The 23,015-nt window shown below is 43.7% G+C and overlaps 1 protein-coding gene across 4 annotated transcripts; it reads left to right on the top strand.

Moving 5' to 3' along the window:
* Positions 1-114: 114 nt before the first annotated feature.
* On the top strand, positions 115-22,290 carry clspn (claspin). Of its 4 annotated transcripts, XM_029735674.1 has the most exons (24): positions 125-347; positions 796-869; positions 1,063-1,183; positions 1,464-1,828; positions 1,929-2,075; positions 2,302-2,434; positions 2,598-2,700; positions 8,292-8,845; positions 9,119-9,295; positions 9,471-9,628; positions 9,855-10,039; positions 11,942-11,994; positions 12,167-12,360; positions 16,440-17,043; positions 17,135-17,195; positions 17,362-17,440; positions 17,524-17,615; positions 18,345-18,503; positions 18,741-18,862; positions 19,599-19,726; positions 19,949-20,066; positions 20,181-20,254; positions 20,399-20,560; positions 21,954-22,290. In XM_029735674.1, the coding sequence occupies exons 3-24, from the start codon at positions 1,117-1,119 to the stop codon at positions 22,071-22,073; spliced, it is 3,855 nt and encodes a 1,284-aa protein (XP_029591534.1). In that variant the 5' UTR covers positions 125-347; positions 796-869; positions 1,063-1,116; the 3' UTR covers positions 22,074-22,290. The 4 variants fall into 4 exon arrangements, with proteins under 4 accessions (XP_029591532.1, XP_029591531.1, XP_029591534.1 ...); XM_029735672.1 differs by lacking the exon at positions 796-869 and having other exon boundaries at positions 115-347; positions 17,365-17,440; XM_029735671.1 differs by lacking the exon at positions 796-869 and having other exon boundaries at positions 115-347.
* The last annotated feature ends 725 nt before the right edge of the window (positions 22,291-23,015 follow it).

Raw genomic sequence — 23,015 nt, 5'->3', positions numbered from 1 at the left:
GGGTGAAAGTGGACATCAATTTTGAGTCTCATCCAATAGAAAAGCACAACGACAATGACTGACAGATGTAAGGATAGACTTTCGTTATCCAGCGCGCGAAAAATTAAAAAAAGTATTAGTTCAGAACAAGCGGGAGGGAGAGAAAGGTAGCTAGCTAGCTGCGGATCAATTACACCATTTAATAATATTAGTCATACTACATTTTACACCGATATTCGTGCCTTATGGTTGGAAATAATTTAAAACGTTACGGAGGTTTTGGTTTCCCGATTTTAATGAAGCTTTACTGCGAATACACATAAAAGGCGGATAAAGGCAAGATGAGTCTGGTGGTCCATCAACAACAGGTAAGAATTTATATTTTCTAATTGACAAGCAGCTAAGTTAACTACTTTCGCTAGCTGCATACCAATACATTGCTTAATTAGTTAAACGTTTAGCTAGCTACGTTAATTTATTTGGGTGATTGAGTCCGCCATAACCCATGCCAGTTAGCTCGCTAACAAGCTAACGTTAGCTAGCTACCTGGATTGTTGCTGATTGAGTTGGATTAGCTAGCTAACGTTACTGTTAACTGTCGAACAACCATCGTCCGGCTTTGGCTAGTTAAGTTTGTCTACGTTTTGAAAGATTTGTTTGTTAGACTTTTTCACAGGGTAACACTGTCACTGACTGTGTGAGTAATGAACAGGCCGGTGTTAACTGTTGATTCTTCTAGACAGTTTCCTAGGCTAGGTGTAACGTTAACCACGGAATGTCCGGCTGGCAAACGTAACCGTATGCTCTTTGTGGCAGCTGAGAGAAGGCGCCGCAAGCACAACAGCCATTTCGGCGACCGAACATTGAACAGAGACAGGCATCACATTTATGCAAGTTCATTTACCTAAATTTGCAATCGTGTTTTTTTTTTCATATTTCAATTGTCAACGTTTTAAATCAGTCAAACGTATGTCTTGGCATGAAGAAGACAGACCATGGTTTTGTAGGAAAAAGACTGGCATGATTCCCTCTAACAACATCAACATGAGGTGAATTTGTCATAGTTTTTTCCCCCCTATCCAGGCAGTGGAGCTCCCTGCTGAGGTCTCGGTAGCTGAGAGTGATTCAGACAGTGGGATGGGCTCACCAGTGGAGGAGATGCAGATGGCTGCTGAGATGATTAGCAATACTGTCGACCTGCAAGGTACAGTGACACAATAAAGAAGATTGATCAGTACCTAAACTGACCACCTGACCAGAGCCCCCTGTTAATGTAAATAGACAGCTCTGGGCCATTTTCTCTGTGATGAGAAACAATGAATCGTCTTTGACTTTAGACTATCAATGCCAACTGCAGTACTTGAGAATTCAACCACCAATGCAAACTAACCTACTTTTAATAGGAAACAGTTTGCATTGTGACGCAAACGGAATACCACCTATACCGCATTAGTCATTAAGATGACTTGTAATATTTTTCCCAGATTCGGATGATGACATCACAGTAAACAGGCGGTCCCGTTGTCGTATGGCCTTGACAGACAGTGACTGTGAGGAGGAGGTGCATGAGATGGCAGAGGCTCTGGTCCTATCAGCATCCAGTGGAGATGAGATGGAGACTGCTGAGGAAGAGGTCAAAAAGGCTAAATTGGAGAGCAAGAAGATATCCCGGATAGCCCCTATCGACAGTGACGAGAGCACGCCAGAGGATGAGGAAGAGCTGGTAAGAAAGGCTGTGAAGCCGAAGAAGGAAGGGAAGAAAAGGGAGAAGAGCCAGCGACACCAAGAGAAGAAAGAAAAGAACAGCAAGGCTCTGGAGCGGCTGAAGAAGAGAGGGAGACCTGAGGAGGTAAGAGAGGTTGAGGGACAGAGAAATAAGTGACTGTGTAAAATGAAGAGTTTTGAGACAAATTAAAGACTTGTTATCCCCATCACTTTCTGTTTTGTAGGAGACCCCTTTGCCCCGTACTCTGAATGACAGCGGTTGTCTCCTTGGTAACAATGACCTGTATGATGCTGGTCTGGATGATGATGAAGAGGAAGAGTCTCTGGATGCCATCAGAGCAGCAGTAAAGCAGAAAGCCAAGAGGCACAAAGTAAGCAACATTTAAGTCATCTCAGTATCTGTAGGTGTGAGGTCACTAAAAAGCAAATGTATGCGCAAAAGAAATCCCCTAGAATAGTGGTTTGAGAGTTCATTTGAGTTTATGGCTAGTCTTACTTAGCTTTCTCTGTTTACTAAGTCAGTGGTTTGTGTGCTATGCAGGCAGACAATGCACTGTATTCTGTGTGTCAGAACTATGCTCTGTATCTTAACCTAAGGAGCCTTTATTTGACGATGAGGAGGGAGATGAAGAGGCTGGACCGAAACAGCGTCCCCAGGAAAGGAAGGCAGCTCGAGCCGGCAAAGAGGCCATGAAGCATCTGCACAGCGAGACCCAGAGGCTTGTCCGAGGTCAGTTTGTTTTCGCGTTCATTTATCGATGGTGTGTCTGTATGTAGTGTATTGCTGTGTTCCACAATGCTTTGTCTCTACATGACTTGCTACGCACTTGTCCTTTGTGGCTTCTATTGTCCAACCCAGTGTCTCTTGTAACGTGTTCTTAATTCCTTTGCAGAATCCACATGCGGGCTGCCCTATCACATGCCTGAGCCCAAGAGCATCGACCAGTTCTTCAAGAGGAGAGCCCGACCTGAAGGTTCTGCTATGGCACTACTCAAGTAAGTAGACATTTTTCTACCTGGATATCTTTTTACTAGCAACAACCCAGCAGCAGGACCGCTGGGTATTTAATACGATTATTTCATTCATTCAGATCTAGGATGTGTTATTTTAGTGTTCCCTTTATTTTTTGCGCAGTGTATGTACGGTCACTGTGGGGATGATGTCATCGATGCACTTATTGATGAAGCCTGTGACTGAGGTAATATACTCCTCAATGCAATTGGATGAATCCGGGAACATACTGCAGTTTGTGCTAGCAAAACTGTCCTGTAGAGTAGCATCTGCGTCGTCTGACCACTTCTGTATTGAGTGAGTCACTGGTACTTCCTGCTTTAGTTTTTGCTTGTAAGCAGGAATCGGGACCGTAGAATTATCGTTAGTTTTGCCAAATGGAGGGCGAGGGAGTGCATTGTATGCGTCTTTGTGTGTGGAGTAAAGGTGGTCTAGAGGTTTTTCTTCCTCCGGTTACATGTTTCCCTGCCTTAAAGTCCCCGGCCACTAGGAGCGCAGCTTCTGTGTGAACACTTTCTTGTTTGCTTGTGGCCTTACAGAGTTGGTTGAGTGCAGTCTTTGTGCCAGCATCGGTTTGTGGTGGTAAATAGACGGCTACGAATAATTTTGATGTGAACTCTCTTAGTAGATAGTGTGGTCTACAGCTTATCATGAGCTATTATACCTCAGGCATGAAATCACTTGAGTCTTATTTAATATTAGATATCGCACACCAGCAGGTATTGACAAATGGAATCACAACCCGCCCATCGTCTTACCAGATGTAGCTGCTATGTCCTGCCAAAAAACAGAGAAGTTAGTCAGCTTTATATTATCGGTGTCATCGTTCAGCCAAGTCTCAGAGTAACATAAGATATTCGTTTTTAATGTCCCGTTGGTAGAATAGTCTTAATCGTAGATCATCTAGTTTGTTTCCACAATCCGAGACAGGATTGTGTCGAGGCACAGATCTGGGGAAGGGTACCAAAACATTTCTGCGTCATTGAATGTCCCCAAGAACACAGTAGCGTTCTTAAATGAAAGAAGTTTGGACCCACTAAGACTCTTCCTAGAGCTGGCTGCCTGGCCAAACAGAGAAATCGGGGGAGAAGGGCCGGCCTTGGTCAGGGAGGTGACCAAGAACCTGATGGTCACTCTGACAGAGCTCCAGAGTTCCTCTGTGGAGATGGGAGAACCTTCCAGAAAGACAACCATCTCTGCAGCACTCCACCAATCAGGCCTTTTTGGCAGATTGGCCAGACGGAAGCCTCTCCTCAGTAAAAGGCACATGACCAGCCCGCTTGGAGTTTGCCTAAAGACTCTCAGACCAAGACAATGTAGGAGTGGCTTCGGGACAAGCTTGATCAAACATGTCTGGAGAGACCTGAAAATAGCTGTGCAGCAATCCTCCTTATCCAATGTGACAGAGCTTGAGAGGATCTGCAGAGAAGAATGGGAGAAACTTTCCAAATACGGGTGTGCCAAGCTTGTAGCGTCATACCCAAGTAGAGTCTTGGCTGTAATGGCTGCCAAAGGTACTTCAACAAAGTACTGAGTAAAGGGTCTGAATACTTCTGTAAATGTGATATTTCAGGGTATTTTTAATATAAAAACGTGTTTTTGCTTTGTCATTATGGGGTATTGTGCATAGATGGATTAAAACGTTTTTTTTATTTGTCATACATTTGCAAAAAAATTATAAGCTTGTTTTTGCTTAGTCATTATGGGGATTGTGTGTAGAATGAGGGCTTTAAAAAAACATTTGTTAATAATTTGTAGAATAAGGCTGTAATGTAACAAAATGTGGAAGGTCTGAATACTTTCTGAAGGTGTTTTATACCTATTGATTCTTTAAGAATATTACTTATAAATGCCTCATGTGCTTAGTTTAACTGTCATGCCCTATCAGAACCCCAAATCTCTGTATAGCCTCAAAACACAACTTTAGCCATGTTTATATAGGTGGTTGTGATGGTGGGGGGATCGATACCGTTATATATTTAAGTATTATTTTGGATATTGTATCGATACTTTGACTCCAAGTGTCAATTTGCAAAATAATACACTGCTCAAAAAAATAAAGGGAACACTTAAACAACACATCCTAGATCTGAATGAAAGAAATAATCTTATTAAATACTTTTTTCTTTACATAGTTGAATGTGCTGACAACAATCACACAAAAATAATCAATGGAAATCCAATTTATCAACCCATGGAGGTCTGGATTTGGAGTCACACTCAAAATTAAAGTGGAAAACCACACTACAGGCTGATCCAACTTTGATGTAATGTCCTTAAAACAAGTCAAAATGAGGCTCAGTAGTGTGTGTGTGGCCTCCACGTGCCTGTATGACCTCCCTACAACGCCTGGGCATGCTCCTGATGAGGTGGCGGATGGTCTCCTGAGGGATCTCCTCCCAGACCTGGACTAAAGCATCCGCCAACTCCTGGACAGTCTGTGGTGTGGCGTTGGTGGATGGAGCGAGACATGATGTCCCAGATGTGCTCAATTGGATTCAGGTCTGGGGAACGGGCGGGCCAGTCCATAGCATCAATGCCTTCCTCTTGCAGGAACTGCTGACACACTCCAGCCACATGAGGTCTAGCATTGTCTTGCATTAGGAGGAACCCAGGGCCAACCGCACCAGCATATGGTCTCACAAGGGGTCTGAGGATCTCATCTCGGTACCTAATGGCAGTCAGGCTACCTCTGGCGAGCACATGGAGGGCTGTGCGGCCCCCCCAAAGAAATGCCACCCCTCACCATGACTGACCCACCGCTAAACCGGTCATGCTGGAGGATGTTGCAGGCAGCAGAACGTTCTCCACGGCGTCTCCAGACTCTGTCACGTCTGTCACGTGCTCAGTGTGAACCTGCTTTCATCTGTGAAGAGCACAGGGCGCCAGTGGAGAATTTGCCAATCTTGGTGTTCTCTGGCAAATGCCAAACGTCCTGCACGGTGTTGGGCTGTAAGCACAACCCCCACCTGTGGACGTTGGGCCCTCATACCACCCTCATGGAGTCTGTTTCTGACCGTTTGAGCAGACACATGCACATTTGTGGCCCGCTGGAGGTCATTTTGCAGGGCTCTGGCAGTGCTTCTCCTGCTCCTCCTTGCACAAAGGCGGAGGTAGCGGTCCTGCTGCTGGGTTGTTGGCCTCCTCCACGTCTCCTGATGTACTGGCCTGTTGGTAGCGCCTCCATACTCTGGACACTACGCTGACAGACACAGCAAACCTTCTTGCCACAGCTCGCATTGATGTGCCATCCTGGATGAGCTGCACTACCTGAGCCACTTGTGTGGGTTGTAGACTCCGTCTCATGCTACCACTGGAGTGAAAGCACCGCCAGCATTCAAAAGTGACCAAAACATCAGCCAGGAAGCATAGGAACTGAGAAGTGGTCTGTGGTCACCATCTGCTGAACCACTCCTTTATTGGGGGTGTCTTGCTAATTGCCTATAATTTCCACCTGTTGTCTATTCCATTTGCACAACAGCATGTGAAATTTATTGTCAATCAGTGTTGCTTCCTAAGTGGACAGTTTGATTTCACAGAAGTGTGATTTACTTGGAGTTACATTGTGTTGTTTAAGTGTTCCCTTTATTTTTTTGAGCAGTGTATATATTTTGTATTTTATTTTGCTAGGTAGCGTTTGCTAGCGCTAGTCGGCTGTAGTTGCTCAAAAAAGCCTGTGTTTTTCCTCATATAGCTTTTTCTCTATCTACTTTTTAAATTGTTATCCAACATGTTTTCAGCCCTTATTTCCGTGACTGATCAAAACTCATTTTCTCATGTGCTCCCTTGTCTCTCTGCAGCAGACATGTAGTGAGCAATATGTTTGGATCATCAAATCGCAATAAAATCCCAGTATCAAATCGCAATCCATATCTTTTCGGCACCAACAGTAAGTATCATGATAATATCATATCGTGAGGTCCCTGGCAATTCCCCGTCCTAATAGGTGGTCAGTCCTTGCATCCATAGCTCTGTCTTTGTATTTTTGTTGTTGCATTACGTTAACTTCTATGGCCTAGGTGGGACGTGACCGTCCCACCTGCGGGACACACTATTCAACAGCCAGTGAAATAGCATGGCGCGAAATACAAAACAGTAAAAATTTCATTTTCTCAAACAATCAACTATTTTACACCATTTTAAAGATAAACTTCTCGTTAATCTAACCACATTGTCCGATGTCAAAAAGGCTTTAGGGCGAAAGCATAAAATTAGATTGCTAGGACATAAACTTCACAAGAAAAACCACACAGCCATTTTCCAAGCAAGGACATGCATCACAAAAACTAAAAATACAGCAAAAATATTCACTAACCTTTGATCTTCATCAGATGGCACTCATAGGACTTCATGTTACACAATACATGTATGTTTTGCTCGATAAAGTTAATATTTATATCCATAAACCCCATTTTACATTGGCGCGTGATGTTCAGAAAATGTATTCCCACCAAAACTGCCGGTGAATGTGCACATCAATTTACAAAAATACTCATCATAAACGTTGGTAAAATTTACAACAGTTATTGAAAGAATTATACATATACTTCTCCTTAATGCAACCGCTGTGTCAGATTTTAAAATGGCTTTACGGCGAAAGCACATTTTAAAATATTCTGCGTATAGAGCTCAGCCATCAAAGCAAGCTATACAGATACCCGCCAAGTTCTGGGGTCAACTAAACTCAGAAATAGTATTATAAATATTCTCATACCTTTGCTGATCTTCGTCAGAATGCACTCCCAGGACTCCTACTTCCACAAGAAATGTTATTTTTGTTCGAAATACTACATATTTATGTCCAAATACCTCCGTTTTGTTCGTGCGTTCAGATCACTATCCAAAGGCATAACGCGCAAGCGTAAATCCTGACACGAAAAGTCAAATAGTTCCATTACCGTTCGTAGAAACATGTCAAACGTTGTTTACAATCAATCCTTAGGGTCTTTTTAACATAAAACGTAGATAATATTCCAACCGGACAATAGTGTATTCATTCAAGAAGAAAAAGAAGGAACAGCGTGCTGGCGGGCTCGCACATCACCAAGTCCTTTGTCCTCAAGCAGTCCACTCATTGACTGAGCTACTATTCTCTGCCCAGTAACAGGAGAAGGATAAAACATGTTTCTAAAGGCTGATGACAGCCAATGGAAGCCTTAGGAAGTGCAACGTGACCCCACAGACACTGTAGTTTCGATAGGGATTCAAAAGAACTACAATTCTCAGATTTCCCACTTCCTGGTTGGATTTTTCTCACGTTTTTGCCTGCCATATGAGTTCTGTTATACTCAGACATCATTCAAACCGTTTTAGAAACTTCAGTGTTTTCTATCCAAATCTACTAATAATATGCAAATATTTGACTCCTTGCCCGAGTATTAGGCAGTTTACTCTGGGCACGCTTTTAACCCAAAAATGAAAATACTGCCCCCTATACCTTAAGTTAAGCCCAATCCCTCAACCTTTTACCAAAACTTTGATGGGGTTTCTGCGTTATTGTTTGAACAGCAGATTGCTCCTTTAAGGATATAAACCTGTTTTTTTTTTTTGTTGTTTTTTTGTCCCCCACTCAAAGGTCTGTCAAGTATCAGGACTTGATAAAGGAGGCAACCCCAGCACCACCTCTCCCCGACCCACCCAAGGAGCCCCAACAGCCCCCAGACTCCCTGGACCCACACTCGACCCAGGCTCTTCCCCAGCTACCGGCCACCACCTCCACACACCAGGAGAACCAGAGCAGGGCAGGTGAGACCTCTCCAACCTTGGATTCCGACGACGATGAATCCCCACTACCTGAACTGGCCGCCATTATGCAGGGGGCCAATATTTTAGGTTTGGATAGTGCTGAAACAACACCACCAGAATTTATGGAGGCTGAACCACTAGAGCAGAACCAGGCAGAGGCCTCCAACTCCCAAGCCCAGGAGATGGAGGTGAAAGCAGGGGATGTGGATGTAACTCAGCCCCTACCTGCTCCGGCCAGTGTGGAGCCCGTAGCACCACCAGTCCCCAAACCCAAGAAGGACAGGCTTGCCAGACTGAGGGAGTTGGGGGTAGAGCCCCCGCCAGTGTCCAAACTGTGTGCTGACGATGGGTCCTTCGATCTGGAGCCCCCTCAGGTTAACCCAGGTGAGAGCACAACAAAAAATATTCACCTCTGTAATGTCAACTCTCTAGCACAATATTTCCCATATGGTGGTTTGGGGTTTAAAGCCTTGCGTTTAGATGCATGCTGTTGTCAATTGTATGTGCTGGACAAAATGATTTTGGTGGGACAACTCAAGCCACTGCTTTAGCACACTGTATTGTGGCAAAATGGGTGAGCTTGAATTAATTGAGCTGAGAAGTAACCCAGTCAAGTTGGTTATGTATCTGTAGTTAAACTGTTTGTTTCCCCCTTAGGCGTGGAGGCGCTGAAGGAGCGGTACCTACGTCACGTCCAGCCCGTGGCCCGGCCCAGAGGGGAACGCACTGTGCAGCTCAGCGTCATCCGTAAAGACAGCTGCGAGGAGCTCCACCAAGACTTTGTAACCACCACCATCAAGGAAGGGGAGGAGGAGGCTGCACACACCGCGCCTGGTATGGACATGGTACCGTTCATCACACCATCTCACACACACTAAAGAGAACTGCACTGCATCCCATATGATTCATAGTAAGCCAGGTTCCTGAAATATTTCCAAACGTCTTTGTTTCTCTGTCCTCTAGCTACATGAATCTTTCCTAACCAGTCCTGTGTTCCCTCTGTCCTCAGGCGAGAAGCTGACCAACCTGAAGATCCGTCTGCAGCAAGCCATGGCCGTAAAGAGACAGGAGGATAGAGAACGGAAGGCCGCCCTCTATCGCCTAGACAACGAGGACTGTGGCGAGGAAGAGGAGGAAGAGGAAATGACGGATTCCGAGGGGGAAGAGGTAAGAGTGGATGGTCTGCGTTCACATTCTACTGTCCGTGTGCTTTTCGTAGACTTTTCATGTGGTGCTCGAAGATGGGAACCCTAATATTCAAGACCAAAACCTTGAAATGTTTCACTTAACCAGGGTTAATGGACCAGGAGAGGGGAGTCCAATGAATTGTAAAGGAAACATGAAGTAGGTGTGGTTCAGAGTTTGTCAAAAACCTGTTTTTGTCACTCCGTAGGGTGTAGAGGAGCTACTGGGGGGTGGCGAGGAAGAGGATCAGGATGAAGATGAGGGCAGTGTGGCCCAGAGGAGTGTAAGGAGCCCCTCCCCGTTAAGGCTAAAGGGTCCCTCTCCCCCACCAGATCTGCTCAACACAGACGGAACCCTCATGCTGTTTGCCAACAGCTCCTGCTCGCGCACCGGGTATGTGTGTGTGGTGCTGAGTTTTGGGGAGTCTGTCATGTACGTGGGCTGACAGTACGTGGCCTTCAGATTGCAGGCCTGCATAAGACAAAGGCAAAGTAGCTAGCAAGGTACTGCTCTGTTTCAGCGGTCATGGGGAGCCTTGCTGTGTGGAGAGCAAGGTACCAGATATCTGAATCCTTCTCAAACGTGATTGGTGGATTCAAATAATGTAACTGTGTGTAAGCCAGTGTTAATTTTGTCAGCAAAAATGTGACACATATTCGTCAAACACCTATTTTTCTGTGGCAATTGCCTAGATTCTTCTTTACTTTTCACGAAAACGAGATGAAATTATCTGACAAATCTGCGTATTAAATGGACTGGATAAGAGTCTTTAGAGTGAGAGCTTTTCAGTGATGAACACAATATTAGCTGCACAGATGTTCTGTTCAGTGGGAAGGACGTGCCACACCTGGCACAAACAGCCTACCTCAGCTGGTTAGCTGCAGGGCTGCAAACGATGCGCATGGGCAGACAGGCTCCAGCTCCACCTCCGATTATACACATCGTGCAGGCGACTTTCTTCTAGTTATCTACCTTTTGCCTGGTTAAGAAACACAAGCTGCTTTACGAAATTATTAACAATTTGCAACGTTGAGTTTAACAGTAAAACAACATTTGAGCTATGCTTTTCTCTCCAAGGAGTGTCTGGGTTCATACTGTCATTAAAGTCCTGGAAAAGTCCTGGAATTTTAAAATGGTGTTTTTCAGGCCTGGGGGGGGAAAATTGAAAAAGATACAATCCATAAAGTTTTAGAAAAGTCATGGAAATGTAATTACATTTCTGTTAATGTAGTTTTAAGGTACAGTTTTAAAATATTTTATCAGTCAAATAAAAATCAAGATTTCAGACTGCCTCTAGTACACAGGTGTCCCACTCCACGGTGGGCACAATGTCTGCGGTTTTCACTCCTCCCTTGTACTTGATTGATGAAGTGTTGTCACAAATTAGTAAGGAACTCCCCTCACCTGGTGGTCTAGGACTTAATTGAAAGGGAAAAACCTGCAGACACTTAGGCCCTCCATGGAATGAGTTTGACACCCCTGCTTTAGGGGCTGTCTGTGTTTGTGCGTATCACCTGCAGGTGTGCGAGACGAGTGTGTCATTCAAGGAGAGCGAGAGGGTCAGAGGCCTATAATACGATAGAGAACAGGCTAATAATTCGGTAGCAAGTTAAAAACATGTATTGTACCCTCTGGTTAACTGTTTAGCTATTATTCGTATGTATTCATGCAAGCATTTGGTGGCACAGAAAGAAAAATGGATAGGAAACAACGTATTGATTAAATTCCTCTTGGCTCTACACTGACTGGGTAAAGAACTTGATTTTTAGTTCATGTGGACCCAGTGACTCCGACTTGAGCGCTGGGACTCGAACTTAAGCTATAAGGACTCGATTCGGACTCAAGGTTTTGTTACACTTGGCGAAACAATGTGTGTCTGTTATACGTTACGTTAATAAAATGGCAATGAAGGCGACCGAGTGCTGCTCTCTGCGCCTGATAATTATTACATGGCCAGATAATTATGATATATTATTTTGTTTGTCATATTTCTGCTGTTGGCAGAGAATAGGATGTTATACAGGAAATAAGTTTGGTAGGACAAGGCTATGTATGTTTACGCACATGGAATTCTGATTTTTGTTTACTGTGGGTTAATGAAGCAATACTAGACTAATAACTACATAGTCACATTTGTAATTGTAATAATGATTAAGACTTATCTTGTAGTCAAAATGACTGATTTGACTATATGTAGAAAGAGTGCCTAAATTAACACTGGTGTAAATGTAGGTGCTCAATAAGTTAGTATCGGTGTTATCTGTCCCAAGTTGTTGACATTTTAGTCTCTCACAGAGATGGTGTAAAGAGGACAGAGCCTGGTGGTCAAGACAGTTACACAAAGATGGGTGAGTAGAGACTGAACATCTTTCAAGTGAATTGTCGCAACTATGCTACTTCAGAAAATACTCTCATCCTTGATGGATTCTGTTGTCTTTTTTTCCCAGTGTAGGTTAAACCATTTTTTTAAAATGATATAGAATCTCAATTAAATGTAACTAAGTCTCTTTCCCGCTACAGAGGAGGAAGATTCTCTGTCCCTGGCCAAGGACAACAGTCACAACAGTAGTTTTGAGCTGCAGGGCTCCATGCTGCCGTCCTACCAGCCTGTCAACCGCAGCACCACAGGAGGAGGCAGGGGTCTGTCAGCCAGACCCTTCCGCTCCCCCTCACCCTGCTTCTTCAGACCCAGCTTCCTGGGGTCTGCCTCCAAGGTAAGACACTGACAGTTTAGAAGGGTTGATGACATGTATGACTAAGACCCAGTGTTTTCCGTACCACTGTGTGACAGTATAAAAGTGTCAGGAGAGAGCCAGTCATAACCCCACAGACCCCAGTATGCGTGTCTCCCAGTAATGCATGCGTTACGTGACAATTCAAGCAGGGGCGACACAGCGATTTTTGACAGGGGTTGTGGGACCTCCTGTGCGCGTGCATTATATATATTATTTTTAATGAGCGTAATACTATTGTCATTTCACTGTAGAATTGTATTACCCTTTTAATGTGGCATGAACACAACCAGGCATGCTGATGAACCATGTTTTTATGAGAATAAAGTCATACCGTATAGAGTTCGTACGGTCATGAAAATCCTGGAGAAGTCATGGAATTTTAAAATGCTGTTTTCCATGCCTGGAAAAGTTTTGGAAAATGATCAAATCCGAAAAGTTTTGGAGAATTCATTTAATTTCTGTTAATGTCGATTATTTAGGCGCAGTTTAAATATTTTGTCAATCAAATAAAACATCTACATATCAGCCAGGATCAGCATGACACTTAAGCGCGTCTGTTTGCGGCTGTCACCTGCATGTGTGCGAGACGATTGGGACGTTGCTCAAGGAGAGAGCGACAGTCGGACATTGCTGCAGCAGCAGGTAGGCCTAGCCTATAAAATATGAGGACAGACTAACTAGGTAGCCAATTCAAGAACATCTTGTACCCTCTACTTAACTGCTTAGCTATTTCTCGCATGTATTAATGTTTGAGTCATGTCCCCATAAACTTTCCACCAACACTTGTGATTAAGGCCATACAAAGTTGATTACCGTAATTTCCGGACTATTAAGCGCACCTGAATATAAGCCACTGAATTTTTTTTAAAGTATTATTTTTAACATAAATAAGCCACACGTCTATAAGCCGCAGGTGCCTACTGGTACATTGAAACAAATTAACTTTACACAGGCTTTAACGAAACACGGCTTGTAACAAAAATAAATAGGCTTTAACGAAACACGGCTTGTAACAACAACAACAAAAAAATAGCAGTAAGCTTTAGTTGTCTTTTTGCACTGAGTCAATTCCTGACGCTGCTGTTTCCAACGTCTTATCGTCGACTCATTAAGACCAAGCTCCCGTGCAGCAGCTCCATTTCCTTTTCCAACAGCCAGATCAATCGCCTTCAACTTGAAAGCTGCATCATATGCATTTCTCCGTGTCTTTGCCATGATGAGGGTGACAAAATGACTACCGTAATCAGAATGATGGGAAGTTTGAGAGCGCTCGATTAAATCTAAACAGTAAACAAAAAAGTTGTTTGACCTTAACCCGTTCGGCAATTTCATTGGTCTAATGAAAGCTTCATGCCGCCAAAAAACTGAGCACGTCACAGAATGTGTTTTTATTTTTTTTGAGAGAAAAAAAATTTGAAAGCAGGAAAAATCCATATATTAGCCGCGTCATTGTTTAAGCCGCGAGGTTCAAAGCCTGGGAAAAAAGTTGCGGCTTATAGTCTGGAATTTACGGTAGCTTTTTTTTGGAACAATTTGCTTTTTTCATAATTTAAACAATTATTTTTTTACGAAACTAGCGATTTCACTTCGCCATTGTATTAGTTGTGAATCGAATCATGTCATAATTTGTGAATCACAAACAGTTTATTTTAGGAAAACATATTTGATGTAGCCTTTTGGATTATGTGGCTTCAACTGGTTTTGTAGATACTTTGTAACTCAATAGATGCTAGTCAGCCTGCAAAGTAAACACTTCTGAGGTAACTAAGATAAATATGACTAAACTCAAACAGGTACATTTCCTGAAAAGAATGTGTGGGCTTGTTTCAGCAGAATAAAAACATTTCCAGCCCACCAGAGCCATTTGATCTTTGATATATTGAATGAGCAAATTATTTCAAAAGGCATTAAATGTGTTTTGGTTGCAATGTTATACATCAAGGGTGGTCTACCATCCTCCAGGAGAGCTAATGTTTGTGCAGGCTTTTATTCCACTCCCCCTCTAACAAACCACGTAAGAAATGAGCTGCTCAACTGGACCTTGATAAACTCTGTTTTGAGCAGGGCTTGATCAAAAGCCTGCACACCCAGTAGCTCTCCAGACTAAGGGTTGACCACATCTGTTTTAAACTCTTGCCTAACAGGCATTCTACTTTGCGTGGATTAAGTGCCTTGCACAACGACAGGAGTTGGTACATGGGATCAGAAAGCAGCATCCCAGTGTCCATACCACATTACGTATACTTTTATGTACATATAAAAAGTAGGCGCCAATTGTGGTCATGCCGCCAATCGCTGGTCATAGAAATTTGGTCAAAAGGCATGATAAAGTAATTAAATTCCATTCGTCAAAAATGTGTATGAACCTTGTGTATAAAAAAATCACAACATCTGTGAATGAACCAGAATGTTCCACCATTGGGGTGCCAGAGCAGCGAACAGTTTTGACTGGGCTGAGCGGGAACTGTGCTTCCGCAGAGGTAGGGGGGCCAGCAAGCCAGAGGTGGATGAACGCAGTGCCCTTGTTTGGGTGTAGGGACTGATCAGAGCCTGAAGGTACGGAGGTGCCGTTCCCCTCACAGCTCCGTAGGCAAGCACCATGGTCTTGTAGCAGATGAAAATCTGTCGCCAATTGGAATCAAACCTAGCTACTGCCAAACAAATCACTTTAAAAAGTAGCTTACCTGTGCACGTTTGATCCACTCTACAATGATTCCAGCATCTAAAACGGTGCCCGCACCGCCATTTGATGAATGGAAAGCGACAGCTATTAAAACACCCAACTGTAATGTAGGGCTTGGCGGTATGCCGTATTTTACTATATACTGGTATTAATGCATGGACCGGTTTGGGTTTTTACTTTACCTTCTATAACCATATTTTAATGTGTGGTTTGTTCAATGTGATATGCCGTGTGTAATGTCAATTTTTATAGTTTACTTCGCTACTTGAGTCATCTCTCCTCTCTCACATGCACTCACTGCACAGACCTAGCCCTGCCCCATCACTCAAGGAGCTCATTTGTTGGTCTTTGACCACGAGACACTTGTGTTCAGTCTACATGGTCAATGCAGCACATGTCACAACAATGTTGACGACAACAATGCTGTTTTCACTTTGCTTCCTAATATAAATCCACTAGCGTTCTATAATTACATTATTAGTTTGTTTCTTACATCTGCAAATGGCTCGTTTGTATTTTCTTAGCAAGTTGGTCGCAAAACGTGTTAGCTGCTAATGCTAATTGTTAGTTAGCTGGCTGAGTTAGAGCAAACCTAATTAGCTAAACAGCCTGATAATACCAGTGATGGTGTAGACCTAAATCAGCATGTTTGTGCAACTTTCTTTTTAAATCATAGAGGAATACACAGCACATGCATGTTAGCTACTAAGAGAACATTCAATGTAGCCAAAGATAATAGGGTCCCCTAGGAATCACTTATCAACACTTAGGGTGTCAAACAACACTGTATTCAAAGTGGACGTGTAGGGACCGGAGAGAAAATGCAATATCCTAACTCTAAAACAGCGGAGATTTATTTTCCCCCCCTGCAACATGTCCAAATGACATCATCATTAGTTCCAAGGAAGTGAAAACTATCCATCATGAATCTAGGATTTCAGTTAGTCTTGGATGTATATTTTATGTGGTTGAAATAGCCTATTGTCAGCTGACAGACTGCACAGTCCCTAACCGTGCATACTCATTCTCTCAAGATGCTGAAATAAATAAATCCTATTTCTCCACTCCTATTCCCAGAGACAAGATTAACATATGGTGTATCATTTTGCTGCAATAAATACTGTTATTAGGCTACCTGTGAGTTATAGGCCAACAGTCATTGTCCGTATTTCAGTTATTACATTAGGCTAAAACTTCTGTCAAAACATACATTTTTGGTTCAGACTTCCGCATCCTACTTCCGCAAGTCTCTGAATTCAAGTTGCACAGACATACTTATCTCCAGTTAGAATTGAACCCTTGATGAAGAGGAAGAAAGGATGACTCCTTTGCTGAGATTCATCCCCAGAGTCTCATCCCTCTTTCCATCCCACAGAGTTCAGGCAAACTTTCCGAGCCCTCCCTCTCGCTGCCCGTGGAGGACTCCCAGGACCTGTACACTCCCCACTCCCCCAGCGAGTCTTCTGGCCCCCTGGGGGCCCCGTCCCAGGGATGCTTCTCTGTGGAGGAGGACTCCCAACTCCTGGATGCCGACGGCTTCCTCAATGTGGGGCCCCGCACCGGCCCCCTGCGCTCCCACAAGAGACAGCTCCTGCTGGACAGCCTGGATGAGAACGCTATGGACGCTAACATGGGGGAACTGTTAGGAATGTGCTCTGGGAGGTTCGGGACAGCCAGAGAGGGCAGCGTGGGGGGGCTTGGGGCCTCGCAGGAATTGTTAGGGCTGTGTTCGGGAGTGTTCCCTACCACACAGAAGGGGGGAGCGAAGGAGAGGAAGCGAGTGGGAGGGCTAGGGGCAACGCAAGAGGATGAGCTGCTGGGGCTCTGTTCGGGAGTGTTCCCTACAGCACAGGCAGAAAGGGAGAAGGAGGGAGCGGAAGGGAGGAAGAGGGAGGAGGAGAAGATGGAGTTAGAAATGGACCGAGACAATGACATGGATCAGCTGCTCGGCCTCTGCTCTGGGAAGTTTACTACTCAAGGTAAGCGTGTGTCTGGGTGGTTGGGTAGATAAGGGGGTAGTATACAAGTGTAATATTTAAGTACCATTTCTCAATCTTTCTCTCCATATAGGTGTCTCCCCCTTGCGATCCAACTCGAGCCCCACCCCACACTCTTCAACTGCTGAAGACAGGTTAAAAAGCGCTAACATTGATAAATAATTTCCCCTCTGCGTGTCAGTTTATTCAATTCAGTAACTGAGTACCGTCTTACACTTCTACTGACCACTATGATATTCTCAGGCTGTAGATTCAAATATTGATCCCTGTATAGGCTAAATGCAATTTGTGGTGTTTCAGTAGTAAGAAGCAGGTGGAGGAGGAAGAAGAGGATTGCGAGTTTCGACTTCTGTCAGACGTGGAGAGCCAGAGTGAGCAAGTAAGACACTTGAGCGTGTGCGTTGGCTTGCGTCAGCGACGTATAGCCCGAACAGGTGAACTAACTCCTTCCTTTCCTTCCAGGAGGACGATGAGGGGGATGGAGGAGGAGAGAACGAGGTAGAAGAGGAGGAGAGGGAGGCTGTGTTTGCATCCCGTCAAGGAAAGAAGAAAATGTAAGTAGAGGCAGAACTGTTCCTGAATCAGGAACTTACCAACACACAGCTGTTAGGTTTCCTTGATGATAGAGCCTATTGAAGGATGTGAGCTCAGTCAACAAAGGCAACATTGTCCAGAGAAGGCATTAAAGCCCACGCTGCATACAAGTCATTTAGGACTGTTTGCTTTGGCGATGAGTGTACGGCATTGATTCTCTTTTAAACGGAGAAGGCTGTAAAGTGGCTATTCAATTAGGGGTGGGTGTTGCGAGAAGGTCTGCCCACTGAAAAAGTTTCAGTACTCTGTCTTAGTCTGTCTATAGCTTTTAGGTCTTTGAGTAGGTGTCCATACCTTATCAGGGATGCACACTCGTCACTACTAACCATTTTGATTTCAAAATAGGGCATCCACATGAATCGTGTACACCCCAAAGGGGAAAAGTTTGGGGTCGGGAGGTATGTTTCTAATATCGAAATGATTGACTGATCCCAGAATGCATCCCTCGGTGTCCTACAATGAGAATATCATAGTTCAGAGCGTGGTGTCATATCAGAATGACTGCTCCATCCAATATCACGTGAGAACTGTGATCAGCCAGCCTGCATCCCCTAACCAGCCTTTAGCTTTAGGTATACGTTAGCCTACTGTCCGTCCACTCTATCAGTTTAAAATGTAATTTCCAGAAGGATAGTTTAAGCCCACTTTGGATCCATGTCCGGTTGTGTTCCCCCCCCCCCCCTCTCCAGGCGCATGGCAGAGTTTGTGGACTCTGAGGCTGAGCTCTCGGGTAGTGACGTGGGCAGTGAGGATGAGGATGACGGTGAGAATGAATATGAGGAAGAGGAGCTGCTGGACGAACTGCCTTCTGATGAAGAGCTGCAGGACCAGGTCAACAAGATCCACATGTGAGTGCTGACAGAACATTCAAAATACCTCAACAAAACAATCAGAGAAGAACTTCTATAGTCACTACTATTACTGCTGTTTGGTTAAGCTAACCAATGTGCATTACCTTTTATAGGTAGTGTTTAGTAGTAGAGGAGTTTCATTTTTTTTTATTTTGGGGGGAAAAAGCAATCCAATCATAGGATGTCTGTGTGAAATGTTTACCCTGAAGCTTGCTTGAATCCGCTCGTCTACAGGAAACAGGTCCTTGACGACGATAAGCGGCGACTGCGGCTGTACCAGGAGCGTTACCTCGCCGACGGGGACCTGCACTCAGATGGCCCGGGCCGAGCTCGCCGCTTCCGCTGGAAGAACATCGGTGAGTGTGTGTGTGTGCCAATAGGTGTTCTTCTAAGATTGATTCTAATATTTTTCTATTCCACAAGCTTTAATCAACAGTCGGGGTATAACCCAGTGCTGACTTTGTCAACGAAGTCAGTTGGACGCAGTTCATCATTATTATTACAAACTATAGGTTTAGTACTCTTAACTGCATTCTGTCAGAAATTAATAAAATGTGTTTATAAAGCCCTTTTTACATCAGTTGATGTCACAAAATGCTGTACAGAGACCAAGCCTAAAACCCCAAACAGCAAGCGACGCAGATGAGAAAGTAGGCTGGAGCTCTTTTGAAGTCTTGTAGATCGATGCATTGCTCTGCTTTTTTAAAACATTTTATAAAGCCCTCCTGCATGAACTTCCTCAGTACCTTACTTCATTGTTAACTTATGAGATACTAGACCCGGTCTCAGGGATGGCTAACTCTGGAGAGCCATTCGATATCCACTGAGTTGGGTAGATCTGCTTTTAGTTCTCCACCTTACATGTTAGAAGGATATGATCTCAATGCACTTCATAATTGGTGCCTCTAGGGCATTTCAGACTGCTGTTAGGGTATATTTTTACTGAAAAATGTGTTATGATTTGCATATATAATAATGTATATTTTGATATTGCACTAAACAGGGCTCATCTGGAAAAGAGACCTTGGTAACAACATTGACTCTGTTAAATACATTTTTTTTGAGATTGTGGGTGATGCTTTTCTTCCATAGATGATGGTTTTGACATGGATGGCATGGGGGTGGAGGGGGAGGAAGAGGAGGAGGAGGAAGAGCTGGACCAGGCAGAGCTGCAGAGGAGGAAAGAGAGGCTGGAAAGGGAGCAGTGGCTACGAGAACAGGTTTGTATAGCATATGGGAGTGTATCGAACACTTGGTGTGTGTCATTCTATTCTGTCAGGGGAAACGGGTGTATTCACTAGGAACCAAACGAGGGACCTAGCTGAATTTGTGCAATAGAAACTCTCGTGTATTTTTTTTTCTTTTTTTTTCTTCAGTCTTCTATGTAGTGTGTGTTTATGTGTGGTGTATCATATGTGTCCAACTCCCCTCTGTCCTTCTAGTCCGACGCTAAGGCCAAGAAAGAGGAGGACGAGGAAGAGGGGGACCAAATTGGAGAGGAGGACAGCCAGTTCATGAAGCTCGCCAAGAAACTGACTGCCAAGAAACTACAGAAGAAAGGTGAGCTGATATGGAATGAGAGATATAAGGACTATGACTGCAAATTTCTCATTTTTGCGGTACTCCTCTTTTTAACCCTTCCCCATCACAATCCCTCCATCTCTTGTTTTCCAGAGCTGCCTCTTGCAACCCAGGCGGAGAAAGCCTCAGCTCAGAACCCCTTCCAGAGACCCTCTCAACCCAACATGGTCAGTACCTTCCTCATACTAGTAATCACCCTCTCTAGTGTGACACTTGTGATTTTCACTGTTGTGTAATCTGCTCCTTCTAAGAATCTTTGCTAGATGACTCTGACCGTTTGACCTCTATTCAACCTTTGACCCCGACCTTAGGTGAAGAGGGGCTCGTTGCTCTGCCAGCCCCGCTCCGTGTTGCAGAAGCTGGCCTGCATCTCCGAGGGGAACCCTCTAGCCCCCCGCAACACCCGAGGGTTCGTCTTCCAAAGCCTGTCGCCAGAGAAAGAGGCCTCTGCTGCGGAGGCCCCCAAAAAAACGGTAGGTCCGACCATAGAGATACAATATAATGGTGTTTTTATATGTAATCCTGTGGGCCCAACACACATTGGAGGATGAGGGTGCTTGTTGGTCAGTGTTGTAAACAAATTATAATTTATCTTTAGAAAGCCTCCCTATCCATTCCCATCCATTACACATTTTAAGAACACATGGTTTCTTCTGTAGAACTTTTGTCATTGCGGTGCTAGTTATGCTGGTTGTCATGTTGGAGCCTGTAGTGTAGTACTGATATTAGACCATAGGGTGGCGACAAAGGCCATAGCTGTCAATGTTTCACTGCTCTCTCCTATCCATACTTTTTCAAAATGTTTGCATGTACTTCAACTCAGCTTTTAGCTGAATGTGTGCAACGTTACATAATCCAAACAAGATCTGTATGGAATATGTATTTCTATATGATTGTACACAGTGAGTGTCCATGACAGACTGACCAGGTGAAAGCTATGATCCCTTATTTGTTAAATCTACTTCAGTCAGTGTAGATGAAGGGGAGAAGACAAGTAAAAAGGAATTGAGACATGGATTGTGTATGTGTGCCATTCAGAGGGTGAATGGGCAAGACAAAAGATTTAAGTGCCTTTGAACAGGGTATGGTAGTAGGTGCCAGGTGCACCGGTTTGAGTGTATCATGAACTGCAACACTGCTGGGTTTTTCTTGCTCAACAGTTTTCTGTCTATAACAAGAATGGTCCACCACCCAAAGGACATCCAGTCAACTTGACAGAACTGTGAAAAGCATTGGAGTCAACATGGGCCAGCATCCCTGTGGAAGGCTTTCAACACCTTGTAGAGTCCATGTCCTGATGAATTGAGGCTGTTCTGAAGGCAAAAGGGGGTGAAACTTTAATATTAGGACTTGTGTTCCTAATGTTTTGTACATTCTATGTATATAATCTCTGAACCGATCAGGGAAGCAGCATGAAACATGAAATTCCAATTTGTCTCAGGACATTGTCTTTTTTTAAATTGGCTCTAATTTTTATTAGTCATAATGACGTTTAATGATAATTACAATAAAATGTGACACATCCTGCTAACCGTGTTAAGACTCTGTTGGGGAGTTCTGTTTTAAACTGAGGCCTAATTGATCTTTAAATAGCTGTAGCACTTCTCAGAGCCGTACAGTAGATCTACAGACCTCAACAAACACAGCTGGGTGTGTAGAATTGTAATGGGACTCCATGCCGGGGCCAAAATAATTACATTCTAGTAAGAAATTAAGAGTCCCTAAATGGAAATGTTATCGTAATGGGACATTTGCTGCTAACGTGGTGGAGAGACAAGCTTGGTGTATCTCTGCCTGGTTCTGGTCGATTATTTTAGCAACAGGAGACATTTCTCATATTTCACTCTGAATATCTTTATTTTGCAGATGAAGAAGCGGGGACAAATAGAGGTTTTGGCCCCGGCTGCTAAGCGGTCATGTCGGGAAAACAAAACACCAGCAGCGAAAGGACCCCAAAGAAGTATCTTCTGTTACCTGGAGAACTGAGGTGCCCGACAGAGTGTGTGTGCTACCACAACATTCACACTTTCTCCCAGCGCCACATTGGCTCTTTTGGACAACACTTGACTTAATTTGTGTCCTGAATTTATTTTTTATTTTTTTAATATATATATCATGTAAATAGAATGGGTTAGAAGTTTTATTTTGGGGGGGGGTTATTAAATGTATTTTAAGTTTGTAAATTAAATCATATTTTAACACATGCTTTTGTTTTTTTATTTTTCCCCTCTTACTCACAGGCAGGTTTCTTGTAGGTGAATAGAAGTACAATGCCTTCAGAAAGTTTTCATACCCCTTGACTTATTCCACATTTTGTTTTCAGTCTGAAATCAAAATGAGGGGGGGAAATCTCACCCATCTACACACAATACCCCATAATGACAAAGTGAAAAGTGTTTGCTTATTTATTAGAAAATGAAATACAGTTCTCATTTACATATGTTTTCACACCCCTGAGTCAATACATTAGAATCACTTTAGCAGCAATTATACTGTAACTGTCTTTCTGGGTAAATTTAAGAGCTTTCTACACCTGGATTATACAATATTTGCCAATTTTATTATTTTCAAAATTCTTCAAGCTCTGTCAAATTGGTTGTTGATCATAACTAGGCAACCGTTTATGTCTTGCCCAAGATTTTCAAGCAGATTAAGTCAAAACTGTAGATCGGCCCATCGGGAACATTCACAGCCTTCTTGGTAAGCAATTCCAGTGTAGATTTGGCCTTGTGTTTTAGGTTATTGTCCTATTGAAAGGTGAATTCATCTCCCAGTGTCTGGTGTAAGCAGACTGAACCAGGTTTTGCACTAGGATTTGTCCTGTGCTTAGCTCCATTATTCCTGAAAAACACCCGTCTTTAATGATTACAAGCATAACCATAACATGATGCAGCCACCACTATGCTTGAAAATATAGAGTGGTACTTT

The sequence above is a fragment of the Salmo trutta genome, chromosome 36 (genome assembly GCF_901001165.1).
Source record: "Salmo trutta chromosome 36, fSalTru1.1, whole genome shotgun sequence".
Classification (NCBI taxonomy): Eukaryota; Metazoa; Chordata; class Actinopteri; order Salmoniformes; family Salmonidae; genus Salmo; species Salmo trutta.
Note: the sequence above shows the minus strand (reverse complement) of the source record. Positions and strands in the feature narration are given on the sequence as shown.